The sequence below is a fragment of the Lutra lutra genome, chromosome 12, assembly GCF_902655055.1.
Source record: "Lutra lutra chromosome 12, mLutLut1.2, whole genome shotgun sequence".
Classification (NCBI taxonomy): domain Eukaryota; kingdom Metazoa; phylum Chordata; class Mammalia; order Carnivora; family Mustelidae; genus Lutra; species Lutra lutra.
Genome location: NC_062289.1, coordinates 86,881,299 through 86,894,062, shown reverse-complemented (window position 1 = coordinate 86,894,062; position 12,764 = coordinate 86,881,299). Strand labels below are relative to the sequence as shown.

Genomic DNA, 12,764 nt, shown 5'->3' with positions numbered 1-12,764 from the left:
TGGCAGGATAGTAAGCCCTGGGCCCTCATTTCCCTCAGAAACATATATTAATTGAAAGCTCCCTGCACCCCAGGTGAAAATGCATCCAGACTCTGATTGCTGATAGATTGGGGACACCTTCTTGCCAGAATCCCTACCCCTGTAATAGTGCTATATAATCAGAAGGAGACACCCCCCAGCTCCCAGCTTCTTTCATGGGAGAGAAGGGGGTTTGTTTGCATTTCTAGCACCCAGATTTTCCGAGAGGGCTCTCCATTGGACTAGCTTCTGACATGACAGTATTAGAGATCTTACGGGTCTTGCACAGTTTAGCTTCCTTGGGGGAGAACAGAGATGGCAGTTTGGACAGGTAGACATCATATTATCTACCCCCTGCTCAGCACAAAGTGAGAAGATGAAAAACCCCACCTTAGCTTCTCCTTGAGGAGGGAGAGAGTTTATCTATATATCATATACCCCAACTTTTCTAGGACTGCCCCCAAACTTGGGTCAGTCTTGCTGGACTTGGAACCTTGATAATCTGATGCAGTATAGTCACCTGGTGAACAGAGATAGATGGTGGTTTGGATTGATGGGCACCATACCTCCTACCTCTGGCTTAGCACAGAGCAAGGAGACAAAAACATAGCTTCCTGCTGCTCCCTGAGGGAGATAAAGAGTTGGTAGAGATGCCCAGAATCTCTGGCTAGATTGATCAGTGGAGGTTTTCTGTATGAGGCCAGTCCATGAAGACTGAGGGAGTTGCCTGCTTTGTTTAATACACAGACACCAACAGAAGAAGTCAAGGAAAATGGAGAATCATGCAGATAAGTTTCAAATAAATGAGTAAGATAAATCTCTAGAAACAAACTCTAATGAAATGGAGGCATAAGATTCACCTAATAGAGAATTCAAAATAACCATCAAGAAGATGCTTACTGAGGTCAAGAAAATAATGCATGAACAAAGTGAGAATTTCAACACAGTGGTAGAAGATATTAAAAAAAAATACCAAACAGAAATCATGGAGCTGTAGAACACAATAACTGAACTAAAAAATTCACTAGAAGGGTTCAATATCATAGTAGATCAAGTAGAAGAAAGGATTGGTGAACTCAAAGACAGATCATTGGAAAGAATTCAGTCAGAGGAGCAAAAAGAAAAAAAATGAAATCTTAAGGGACCTAATGGATACCTTGGATAAAAGAGCAACATACACATTATAGGAGGACAGAGGCGGGAAAAAGTACCAGAAATCTTAATCAAATAAATATAGAGGCTGAAACCTTTGCAAATCTGGAGAAGAAAATGAACATATAGATCCACAAAGACTAGAGAACACCAAACAGGAGTCCACAGATAGCCACACTGAGACATGTCATAATCAAATTGTTAGAAGTCAAAGATAAATGTAAATTAGCAGCAAGAAAAAAGTGACCTGTTTTATACAAGGGAACATTTATGACTCTAAATGTTTTGGGTTTTTTAAAAAAAGATTTTATTTGTTTATTTGACAGAGAGAGAGATCACAAGTAGGTAGAGAGGCAGGCAGAGAGAGAGGGGGGGAAGCAGACTCCCCACCAAGCAAAGAGCCCAACGCAGGGCTCGATCCCAGGACCCTGAGCCCATGCCCTGAGCTGAAGGCAGAGGCCCAACCCACTGAGCCACCCAGGTGCCCCTCTAAGTGTTTTTTTGTTTTGTTTTGTTTTGTTTTTAGCAGGAGCTTTGTAGACCAAAAAGGAGTTGCATGAAATATTCAAACTGAGAGGAACCTTGCCAACCAAGAATATTCTACCTGACAAAATCATCCATGAAAAACAGAGAGATAAAGAGCTTCTCAAACAAAAGCTGAGGGAGTTCATCATTACTAGAATTGCCTTAAAAGAAATGATAAATGTAGGTCTTCAAGTTGAAAGGATGCTATAAAGCAATACAATATAAGAAAATATGAAACTCATTATAAAAGGCAAATATATAAATACAAAAAACTATACACCTATAATGGTGGTGAGTAAATAAGTTTTAATTGTAGTATAAATTTGAAAGAGAAAAAGTGTTAAAAGTAACTAAAAATATATTAAAAGATGAGCAATGTGAATAGATGCTAATTGTAACGACAATAACAAAGGAGGAGGAGAGGACTTAAATGTTGAGTTTTTTATGTGATTAAGCTTAAGTTGTTATCAGCGTAAAATAAACTCTTCTATTTTATGTAAACCCCAGGGTAACCACAAAAAAAAAAAAAATCAATTGAAGTTACAAAAGAAAAAAGAAAGGAATAAAACCTGCCAAATACAAAAAATTTAATAAAACACAAAAGACAGAAGAAAAGGCCGACAAAAGAAACTGCAAGACTAACAGAAAACAGCAAAATGCCAATGGTAAATCCTTCCCTATCAGTAATTACTTTAAATGTAAATTAGGGGCACCTGGGTGGCTTGGTCAGTTAAGTATCCAACTCTTAATTTCGGCTCAGGTCATGATCTCAGTGTCCTGAGATTGAGCCCCATGTCAGACTCTGCTCTGGACGTGGAGCCTACTTAAGATTCTCTCTCTCCCTCTGCCCCTCCCCCACCTAAAAATGAAATTAGAAAACACCTAGAGACAAATGAAAATGAAAACACAACATACCAAAACATACGGGATGTAGCAAAAGCAATACTAAGAGAGATTTTGCCAAATCAGTATTGAGAAAAACAACAAAGCTGGAGGCATCACATTTCCTGATCCCAAAATCTTTTATAAAGCTACAGTACTCAAAACAATTCAGTACTGGCATTAAGGCAGACACATAGACCAATGAAACAAATTCACACTGATGTGGCCAACTGATCTTCGACAAGGGTGCCAAGAATACACAACTGGGAAAGAATAGTCTGTTCAACAAATGATGTTGGGAAACTAGACATCTATATGCAAAAAAATGAAATTGGTCCCTTATTTTACACTATACACAAAATCAATTCAATGTGAATTAAACACTCACTGTAAGAACTGAAACCATAAACCTCCTAGAAGGTTTGACATTGGCCGTGGAATAATTTCATAGATATGCTACCAAAAGCACAAGCAACAAAAACAAAAATGAATGGGACTATCACAAGCTAAAAATCTTCTGTACAGCAAACAATCAAGAGATTGAAAAGTCAGAGTGGGAGAGTATTTGCAAACTTGATATCTGATAAGGGGTTCATCTCCAAAATATGTAAGGAATCCTACAACTCAATAGCAGAGTTAATATCCCAATTATAAAATGGGCTACAGACTGAATAGAGATTTATTTCTCCAAAGAAGAGATACAAATGGCCAAAAAAAATGTATTAAAAAATGTTCAGTATCATTAATAATCAGGGAAATGCAAATCAAAACTACAATGAGATATCCCCTCACATCTGTTGAGATGGCTGTTATAAACAAAGCAGTGTTGATTAGGATCTGTTGAAATTAGATGCCTTGCACACTCTTCTGGCTATGCAAAACAGTGTGGCCACTATGGAAAACAATATGGAAGTTCCTCAAAACAATTAAAAATAGAACTATCATATAATTCAGCAATCTCATTTATGGCAGTTATTTAAAAGATTGAAGTAAAGAATGCAAAGAGATACTAAATTTCCTTTGTTCAACGTAGCCAAGATTTACAATAACAAGATATAGAAACAAATGTCCAACAGATAAAGAAAATGTGTATGTGTATACCGTAGAATATTATTCAGTCTTAAAAAATAAGGAACTCCTTCAATATGTGACAACATGGATGAACCTTGATGACATTATGCTAAGTAAGATAGGAAAGTTACAGAAAGATAAATACTGCATAATTCCACTTATATGAGGTATCTAAGCTGAATTCATAGAATCAAAAAGTAGAATGATGGTTGTCATGGGCTGGGGGAAAGGGATATGGGGATTTATTAATCAATGGCATCAAGTTTCAGTTAAGCAAGTTAAGTTAGTTCTAGGTACAATATTGTACCCATAGTCAACAATAATGTATACTACACTTAACATTTTGATAAAAATGGCATGCTTGGGTGGCTCAAATGGTTAAGCATCCATCTTTGGCTCACGTCATAATCCCAGAGTCCTAGGATCAAGCCCCACATCAGGTTCTTTACTCAGTGGGGAGCCTGCTTCCCCCTCTCCCTCTGCCTGCTGCTCCCTTTGCTTGTGCTCAAATAAATAAATAAAATCCTTAAAAAAAATTTAAAATTTTGTCAAAAAAATAGATTTCTTATGTAGTTACTGCAATAAAAAAATGAATAATTTAGGAATGTATGATATGGGTATGGAAGAGATTTGAAATTATACAAAAATATTTGTGCAAATCTGTTGTCACTAAATTTGAAAAGCTAAAGGAATGGAAGGTTCTATATAGAGTTAAGATAATCATAATACCCTAACTTGATAAAGTAGCATTTTTTTTAAGATAGCATTTTTTAACTTGATTATCTGTTTTTGGGTGTTCAGTTTGAGAAGTTCTTTATAGATCTTAGTTATCAACCCTTTGTCTGTAGCATCATTTGAGAATATCTTCTCCTATTTTCATTGTTTTGTTGACTGTTCTTATTGACATTATTTTGTTTGCTGTGCAGAAGCTTTTTGTCTTGATGAAGTCCCAAAAGTTCATTTTCACTTTTGTTTCCCTTGCCTTTGGAGATGTTCTTGAAAGAAGTTGCTGTGGCTGAGGGTAAAGAGGTTACTTATTGCCTGTGTTCTCCTCTAGGATATTAATGGATTCCTATCTCACATTGAATTCTTTCATCCATTTTGAGTTTATCTTTGTATATGGAACAGAATGGTTGAGTTTCATTCTTCTGTACACAGCTGTCCAATTTTCCCAGCACCATTTATTGAAGAGACTATCTTTTTTCCACTGAATATTTTTTCCTGCTTTGTCGAAGATTATTTGACTGTAGAGTTGAGGGTGCATATCTGGGCTCTCTACTCTGTTCCACTGGTCTATGTGTCTGTTTTGTGCCAGTACCATGCTGTCTTGGTGATCACAGCTTTGTAGTAAAGCTTGAAATCAGGCAACGTGATGCCCCCAGTTTTGTTTTTCTTTTTCAACAATTCCTTGGTGATTTGGGGTCTTTTATGGTCCCATACAAATTTTAGGACTGCTTGTTCTAGCACTTTGAAAAATGCCAATGGTATTTTGATCAGGATGGTGTTGAAAGTATAGATTGCTTTGGGCAGCATAGACATTTTAACAATGTTTATTCTTCCAATTCATGAGTATGGAATGTTTTTCCATCTTTCTTTGTCTTTTTCAATTTCTTTTTTTTTTTAAGATTTTATTTATTTATTTGGCAGAGAGAGATCACAAGTAGACAGAGAGGCAGGCAGAGAGAGAGAGGGAAGCAGGCTCCCCGCTGAGCAGAGAGCCTGATGCGGGACTCAATCCCTGAGATCATGACCTGAGCCGAAGGCAGCGGCTTAACCCACTGAGCCACCCAGGCCCCTCTTTTTCAATTTCTTTCATGAGTGTTCTGTAGTTCCTCAAGTATAGATCCTTCACCTCTTTGGTTAGGTTTATTCCAAGGTATCTTAGGGGTTTTGATGCTGTTGTAATGAACAGACACTTCTCCAGTGAAGACATAAATATGGCTAACAGACATATGAAAAAATGTTCATTATCATTTGCCATCAGGGAAATTCAAATCAAAACCACCACATACCAGTTAGAATAGCTAACATGGCAAGAAACAGCAAATGTTGGAGAGGATGTGGAGAGAGGGGAACCCTTTTACACTGTTGGTGGGAATGCAGGTTGGTGCAGCCACTTTGGAAAACAGTGTGGAGATTCCTCAAAAATTTAAAAATAGAGCTACACTATGACCCAGCAATTGCATTACTGCATATTTGCCCCAGAGATACAGATGTAGTGAAAAGAAGGGCCATATGTACCCCCAATGTTTATAGCAGCAATGTCCACAATAGCCAAACTGTGGAAAGAGCTGAGACACCCTTCAACAGACAAATAGATAAAGAAGATGCGGTCCTTATACCCAATGGAATATTACTCAGTCATCAGAAAGGACAAATACCCAACTTTTGTATCAACATGGATGGGACTGGAGGAGATTATGCTGAGTGAAATCAGTTAAGCAGAGAAAGTCAATTATCATATGGTTTCACTTATTTGTGGAGCATAAGGAATAATATGGAGGACATTAGGAGAAGGAAAGGAAAAGTATATGGGGAATTGGAGGGGGAGATGAACCATGATAGATTGTGGACTCCAAGAAACAAACTGAGGATTTTAGCGGGGAGGAGGTTGTGGGGATGGGTGAGCCTGGTGGTGGGTATGAAGGAGGGCACGCATTGCATGGAGCACTGTGTGTTATGTGCAAACAGTGAATCTTGGAACACTATGTCAAAAACTAATAAAGTATTGTATGGTGACTAACATAAAACAAAAAAATAAAATAAAAATATAGCTTTGATAAAAAAAGATGACATTTTTTAGGTCAGAGACAAATCTCACTTATTCTGAATGCAGAGGCAAACAAAAAGATATATTACAAATCTTGTGAATTGGAGGAAAATACCATGCTCAAAAATAATTAGTGCCAGAAACATAACCATGAATTTGGCATTAAGAAATAATCATAACTCTACATCTAAAGAAATAATCCTATTCCACATCTAAAACTAATGATACACTATTTGTTAACTAACTGAATTTAAATAAAATAAGTTAAATTTAAAAAAATGGTTCATCATAATTCATCACAAAAACGTAAAGGAGGGGGTGCCTGAGTGGCTCAGTGGGTTGGGGCCTCTGCCTTCAGCTCGGGTCATGATCCCGGGGGCCTGGGATCGAGCCCCACATGGGGCTCTCTGCTCAGCAGGGAGCATGCTTCCCTTCCTCTCTCTCTGCCTGCCTCTGCCTACTTGTGATCTGTCAAATAAATAAATAAAAATATTTTTTTAAAAAAACGTAAAGGAGAAAAAAATGAACATAAGAATACATGCCAAAAAATTGTTAAAATTCACCACCTATTCCTATTTTTGAAAATTTCATGGGAACACAAAAATGCTACATAAACATAGTGAAGACCGTTTACCAAAATCTAATGGCAAATAACATTTTATTTTTTTTTTATTTTATTTTTTTTTTAAAGATTTTATTTATTTATTTGACAGAGAGAGATCACAAGTAGATGGAGAGGCAGGCAGAGAGAGAGAGAGAGGGAAGCAGGCTTCTCGCTGAGCAGAGAGCCCGATGTGGGACTCGATCCCAGGACCCTGAGATCATGACCTGAGCCGAAGGCAGCGGCTTAACCCACTGAGCCACCCAGGCGCCCGCAAATAACATTTTAATTATTGAGGGGTGCCTGGGTGGCTCAGTGAGTTAAGCCTGCTTTTCTTGTTTGGTTTTGTCAAATTGGCTCACTATGCATCCCAGAGAATCTGTCTGATAGTTAGGGTTTTTCTTATTCTGGGGTCCAGTTGGCATCTCATTACTCTGATTTCTGCTTGACACATACTAATACCACTTTGGTCTTGGGAGCCATCAGTAGTTTGTCTTCATCTACGCATACTTTGGGGTTTGTGAGATGCCTTATCAGCTTTTGTTGTTATTCATAAGTTTTGATTTTACCGTCCTAGTGCTTTGTCTTTATGGAGTGATTTGAGGAGGTTCTGAAAAGGAGTGCTGTGCCACTTTCTACAAATCTCCCTTCCTTTCTCATAATTAAATATGTTTCATAACCATTAAAAAGTAGAATGTTGCATTGTATGATAAATAATTTTTCCATGGACTGCGATATGAAGCCTTACTCAAAAAGTTTTTGTTTTTATTTTTGTTCTGTTTTTAAATCTAGAAAACCTGAATTCAAGTCCCAGTTTGGTTATTTGCAAATTGTTATTTTTGTTATTTAATCTTTTTGAGCATCAGCTTCTTGTTTGTAAAGTGGAAATAACAATATATGAGATTTGTTGATTGTTCAACAGCATTTCTAGAAATGCTTTGCAAAGTAAAAAGTGTGAGGCAAATACAAAATATTGTTACTTCCTTCAAAGTTCCCCTTTTGACTAAGAACTTTCCCAGGATTTTCCCTTTACCATGCATGTTTTTTCCCAAAAAGTTTTTTGTTTTTTTTTTTAATTTAAGGAGAATACAACAAAGTTCATACTATATCATCGGGAATATTTGACCCATTATAGAGGCTCAGTGAATCAGCCAGGAATGAAATCCTTTGCAGAAATGACTGCCATCCCCAGATATCGTGATTCTGCTTTATTTGAATTACATCAAATATAGTAAGCATTTATAATGCCCAGGATCCCACCACAGCACTTCTTTTGAAGACTTTGTGTAAAATGGACCCATCTCCAAAATATAATGAGTTTTTTGAAGCATTATACTATTTATGTTATACATATACTTATGTACATAAAACAATAAAAATATAGGTATTTTCTACCTAAAAATGGACAAAACTGATAATAATGGTTCCCAATAGGGAGGACTGGGGAGAAGTGATTAAGAGAGATTTAGCCATATATTTAATGTTCTTCACTTTAAAAAATAGCTTTACTGGGGCATCTCAGTGGCTCAGTCAGTTAGCAGCTGCCTTTGGCTCAGGTCATGATCCCAGAGTCCTGGGATCAAGCCCTGCATCGGGCACCCTGCTCAGTGGAGAGCCTGCTTCTCCCTCTCCTGCCTGCCACTCTTCCTGCTTGTACTCGCTGTCAAATAAATAAATAAAATCTTTTTTAAAAAATAAATAAAAATAGCTTTATTGGTGTATAATTAACATACTAAAAAAATTCACCCATTTAAAGCTTTTAATTCGGGGCGCCTGGGTGGCTCAGTGGGTTAAAGCCCCTGACTTCGGCTCAGGTCATGATCTTGGGGTCCTGGGATCGAGCCCCACATCTGGCTCTCTGCTCGGCGGGGAGCCCGCTTCCTCCTCTCTCTCTGCCTGCCTCTCTGCCTACTTGTGATCTCTGTCTGTCAAATAAATAAGTAAAATCTTTAAAAAAAAAAAATAAAATAAAATAAAGCTTTTAATTCAGGGCGCCTGGGTGGCTCAGAGGGTTAAAGCTTCTGCCTTCAGCTCAGGTCATGATCCAAGGGTCCTAGGATCAAGCCCCACATCAGGCTTTCTGCGCAGCAGGGAGCCTGCTTTCCTTCTTCTCTCTCTGCCAGCTTCTCTGCCTACTTGTGATCTCTGTCAAATAAATAAATAAAATCTTTAAAAAAAGTAAAGCTTATAATTCAGTGGTCTTAGAATATTTACAGATTGTGCAGCCACCATCATAATCTAATTTTAGAACTTTTTTATTACTCCCCATTCTCTCCCCTAAGCTTCTTCTACGTATACTTTCTTTGCTTTACCTATTTCAGACATTAATATAGATGAAATCATACAATATGTGAACTTTTGTGACTGGCTTTTTTTACTTAGCATAACGTTTTCCTTTTTGGTGGCTGAGTAATACATATATATGCATATATATGTATATGTATATATCACATCTTCTTATTCCATTTATCAATTGATGCCAATTCTAAAATGTATATGGAACCAGGAAAAACCCTAAATAGCCAAAGGAATGTTGAAAAGGAAACCAAAGCTGGAGGCATCACAATTCTGGATTTTAACTTGTATCACAAAGCTATAATCATCAAGACAGTATGGTACCTGCACAAAGGTGTGGAGGCCTAGAAAAATTAAGGCCATCCCACCTCAGGTTTAGCCTTAGCGTAAGTACAGACATCTCAGACCCCTATGCCAAGGGCTGAACTTTCCCCCACCCTGCTTTAGTAAGCCCCCCACCCTGCTTTAGTTCCAGGAAGGCCCACCCTGCTTTGGTTCCAGAGACCCCCACCTTGCTTTGGTTCCAGGAATCCCCACCCTGCTTTAGTAACGGGAACCCATAAATACCCCTGCTTTAACTAAGCTCGGGGTCCAAGTCCCTATTCCGCTGTGTCGGATATACTTGGGCCCAAGCTTAAGCTTATCAAATAAACCCTCGTGTGATTGCATTGGTGCTTGGCTCCTTGGTGGTCTCTCAGAGGCGAAAACTCAGGTATAACAAAAGGTAGACACAGATCAGTGGAGCAGAACAGAGAACTTAGAAATGGACCCTCAGCTCTATCTTAAACAAAGCAGGAAAGAATAACCAATGGAAAAAAGACAGTCTCTTCCACAAATGATGTTGGGAAAACTGGACAGCCACGTGCCGAAGAATGAAATCAGATCCCTTTCTTAAACCACACACAAAAATAAACTCAAAAAAAACCTAAATGTGAGGCAGGAATCCATCAAAATTCTAGAGGAGAACACAGGCGGCAACCTCTTTGACCTTGACTGCAGCAACTTCTTACTGGACATGTCTCCAGAGGCAAGAGAAACAAAAGCAAAAATAAACTACTAGGACTTCATCAAGATAAAAGGCTTTTGCACAACAAAGAAAACAGTCAACAGAACTAAAAGGCAACCTACAGAATGGGAGAAAATATTTGCAAATGGCTTATCAGATAAAGGGCTAGTATCCAAAGTCTATAAAGAACTTCTCACACACAACACCCAAAAAACAAAAAAATCCAGTCAAGAAACGGGCAGAAAACATGAATAGACATTTCTCCAAAGAAGACATAGAAATGGCTAACAGACACGTGAAAAAGTACTCAACATCACTCAGCATCAGGGAAATAGAAATCAGAACCACAATGAGATACCACCTCACACCAGTCAGAATGGCTAAAATTAACAACTCAGGAAACAACAGATGTTGGTGAGGATGTCGCAAAAGGGGAACCCTCCTACACTGTTGGTGGGAATACAAACTGGTACAGGCATTCTGGAAAACTGTATGGAGGCTCCTCAAAAAGTTAAACATAGAGCTACCCTATGACCAGCAATTGCACTACTAGGTATTTATCCAAAGGATACAAATGCAGTGATCTCAAGCGGCACATGCCCCCCATTGTTTATAAGCAGTACTATCCACAGTAGTCAAAATATGGAAAGAGCCCACATGTCCATCAACTGATGAATGGACAAAGAAGATGTGGTATATATACACAATAGAATATAACTCAGCCACCAAAAAGAATGCAGTCTTGCCATTTGCAACAACATGGATGGAACTAGAGGGTATTATGCTAATCAAAATAAGTCAGTCAGAGAAAGACAAATATCATACGATTTCATATGTGGAATTTAAGAAACAAAACTGATGAACATAGGGGAAGGGAAGGAAAAATAAGGTAAGCTAAAAACAGAGAAGGAAGTGTTGGGTCCCCCTAAAATTGGGTACCCCAATAATGGGTCCATGATTAAAGGAGCGAGACTGATACAAAGTGAAGGTCAAGCAAAGCTTTATTTCGCGCCAAGCATCAGGAATCAGACCGACCGTCAAACAGACGGGTCAGGGCCGCCCCTACCCAGAGGATGACCCCTCCCTGCTTTCCAGACTAACTTTTATAGAGCAAAGGCCATGTGGTTGGGCCTGGCACACACAGGTGGCCAATGAGATTATAACACACACACAGGAAACTCCACAGTGATGCTAGGCGACCAATTGAATTACAATTTACCCTAGTAGACATTTGAACCAGCCTATCACCTAGTTCAGAATTGGTGCCCAAAAGGTGCCCAAAGGGCGGGGCCCATACTCCTTGGTAGCTAGGAGACCGTAGGTGCCCCCACTGATTAAATACCTCCACCTGGTCTGACCCACCCTTGTATTTGGACTTTGTTACCTGGGACTGGTTTCCCGGACTTGCTTTTAAGTAAGTTCCCCTGGGGGGGCAAGGTCAATTTAAGTTTTACAACAAAATGGCAGTTCAACCGGTGTGGGGCTGCTCTGGCTGAATAGGCCCTTACAGAAGCAAAGCATAAGTGACTCTTAACAATAGGGAACAAACTGGACACCTGTGTAGACTCAGTCACTTAAGTGCCTTCAGCTCAGGTTATGAGCTCAGAGTCCTGGGATGGAGCCCCACACTGGACTCCCTGCTCTGCAGGGAGTTTGCTTTTCCCTTTCCCTCTGACCCTCCCCACCCCCTGTTTGGCTCGTGTTTTCTCTTGCTCTCTATCTCTCAAATAAATAGATAAAATCTTATTTATTTATTTATTTATTTATTTTTAAGATTTTATTTATTTATTTGACAGAGGGAGAGAGAGATCTCAAGTAGGCAGAGCCCCCCACAGAGAGAGAGGGGGGAAGCAGGCTCCCCGCTGAGCAGAGAGCCCTATGTGGGGCTCGATCCCAGGACCCTGAGATCATGACCTGAGCGGAAGGCAGAGGCTTAACCCACTGAGCCACCCAGGCACCCCGATAAAATCTTTTTTTTTTTTTAAGATTTTATTTATTTATTTGACAGAGAGATCACAAGCAGGCAGAGAGAGGAGGAGGAAGCAGGCTCCCTGCCGAGCAGAGAGCCCGATGCGGGGCTCGATCCCAGGAACCCGAGATCATGACCTGAGCCAAAGGCAGCGGCTTAACCCACTGAGCCACCCAGGCGCCCCAAAATCTTTTTTTTTTTTAAAGATTTTATTTATTTATTTGACAGAGAGAAATCACAAGTAGGCAGAGAGGCAGGCAGAGAGAGAGGAGGAAGCAGGCTCCCCGCTGAGCAGAAAGCCCGATGCGGGGCTTGAACCCAGGACCTGGGATCATGACCTGAGCCGAAGGCAGCGGCCCAACCCACTGAGCCACCCAGGCGCCCCCCCAAAATCTTTTTTAAAAAATAGGGAATAAACTGAGTTGTTGGAGGGGAGGTGAGTGGGGGCATTGAGTAAAATGGGTGATGGACATTA

At 39.4% G+C, this 12,764-nt stretch overlaps 1 protein-coding gene across 4 annotated transcripts in view; it reads left to right on the top strand.

The window, feature by feature from the left end:
* TMEM116 (transmembrane protein 116) overlaps window positions 1-12,764 on the top strand; it is a 96,841-nt gene that overhangs the window by 80,318 nt on the left and 3,759 nt on the right. Inside the window, exon 11 of one of the 4 annotated variants that reach the window (XM_047698350.1) lies at window positions 4,706-4,762. The exons of 1 other annotated variant lie outside the window; for it this stretch is intronic. In XM_047698350.1, coding sequence (XP_047554306.1) covers window positions 4,706-4,753 — 48 coding nt within the window. In that variant the 3' untranslated portion in view covers window positions 4,754-4,762. Of the gene's footprint in view, window positions 1-1,696; window positions 1,792-4,705; window positions 4,763-12,764 lie in introns of those variants that run through there. 2 more of the 4 variants (XM_047698352.1, XM_047698349.1) reach the window with 2 other exon arrangements.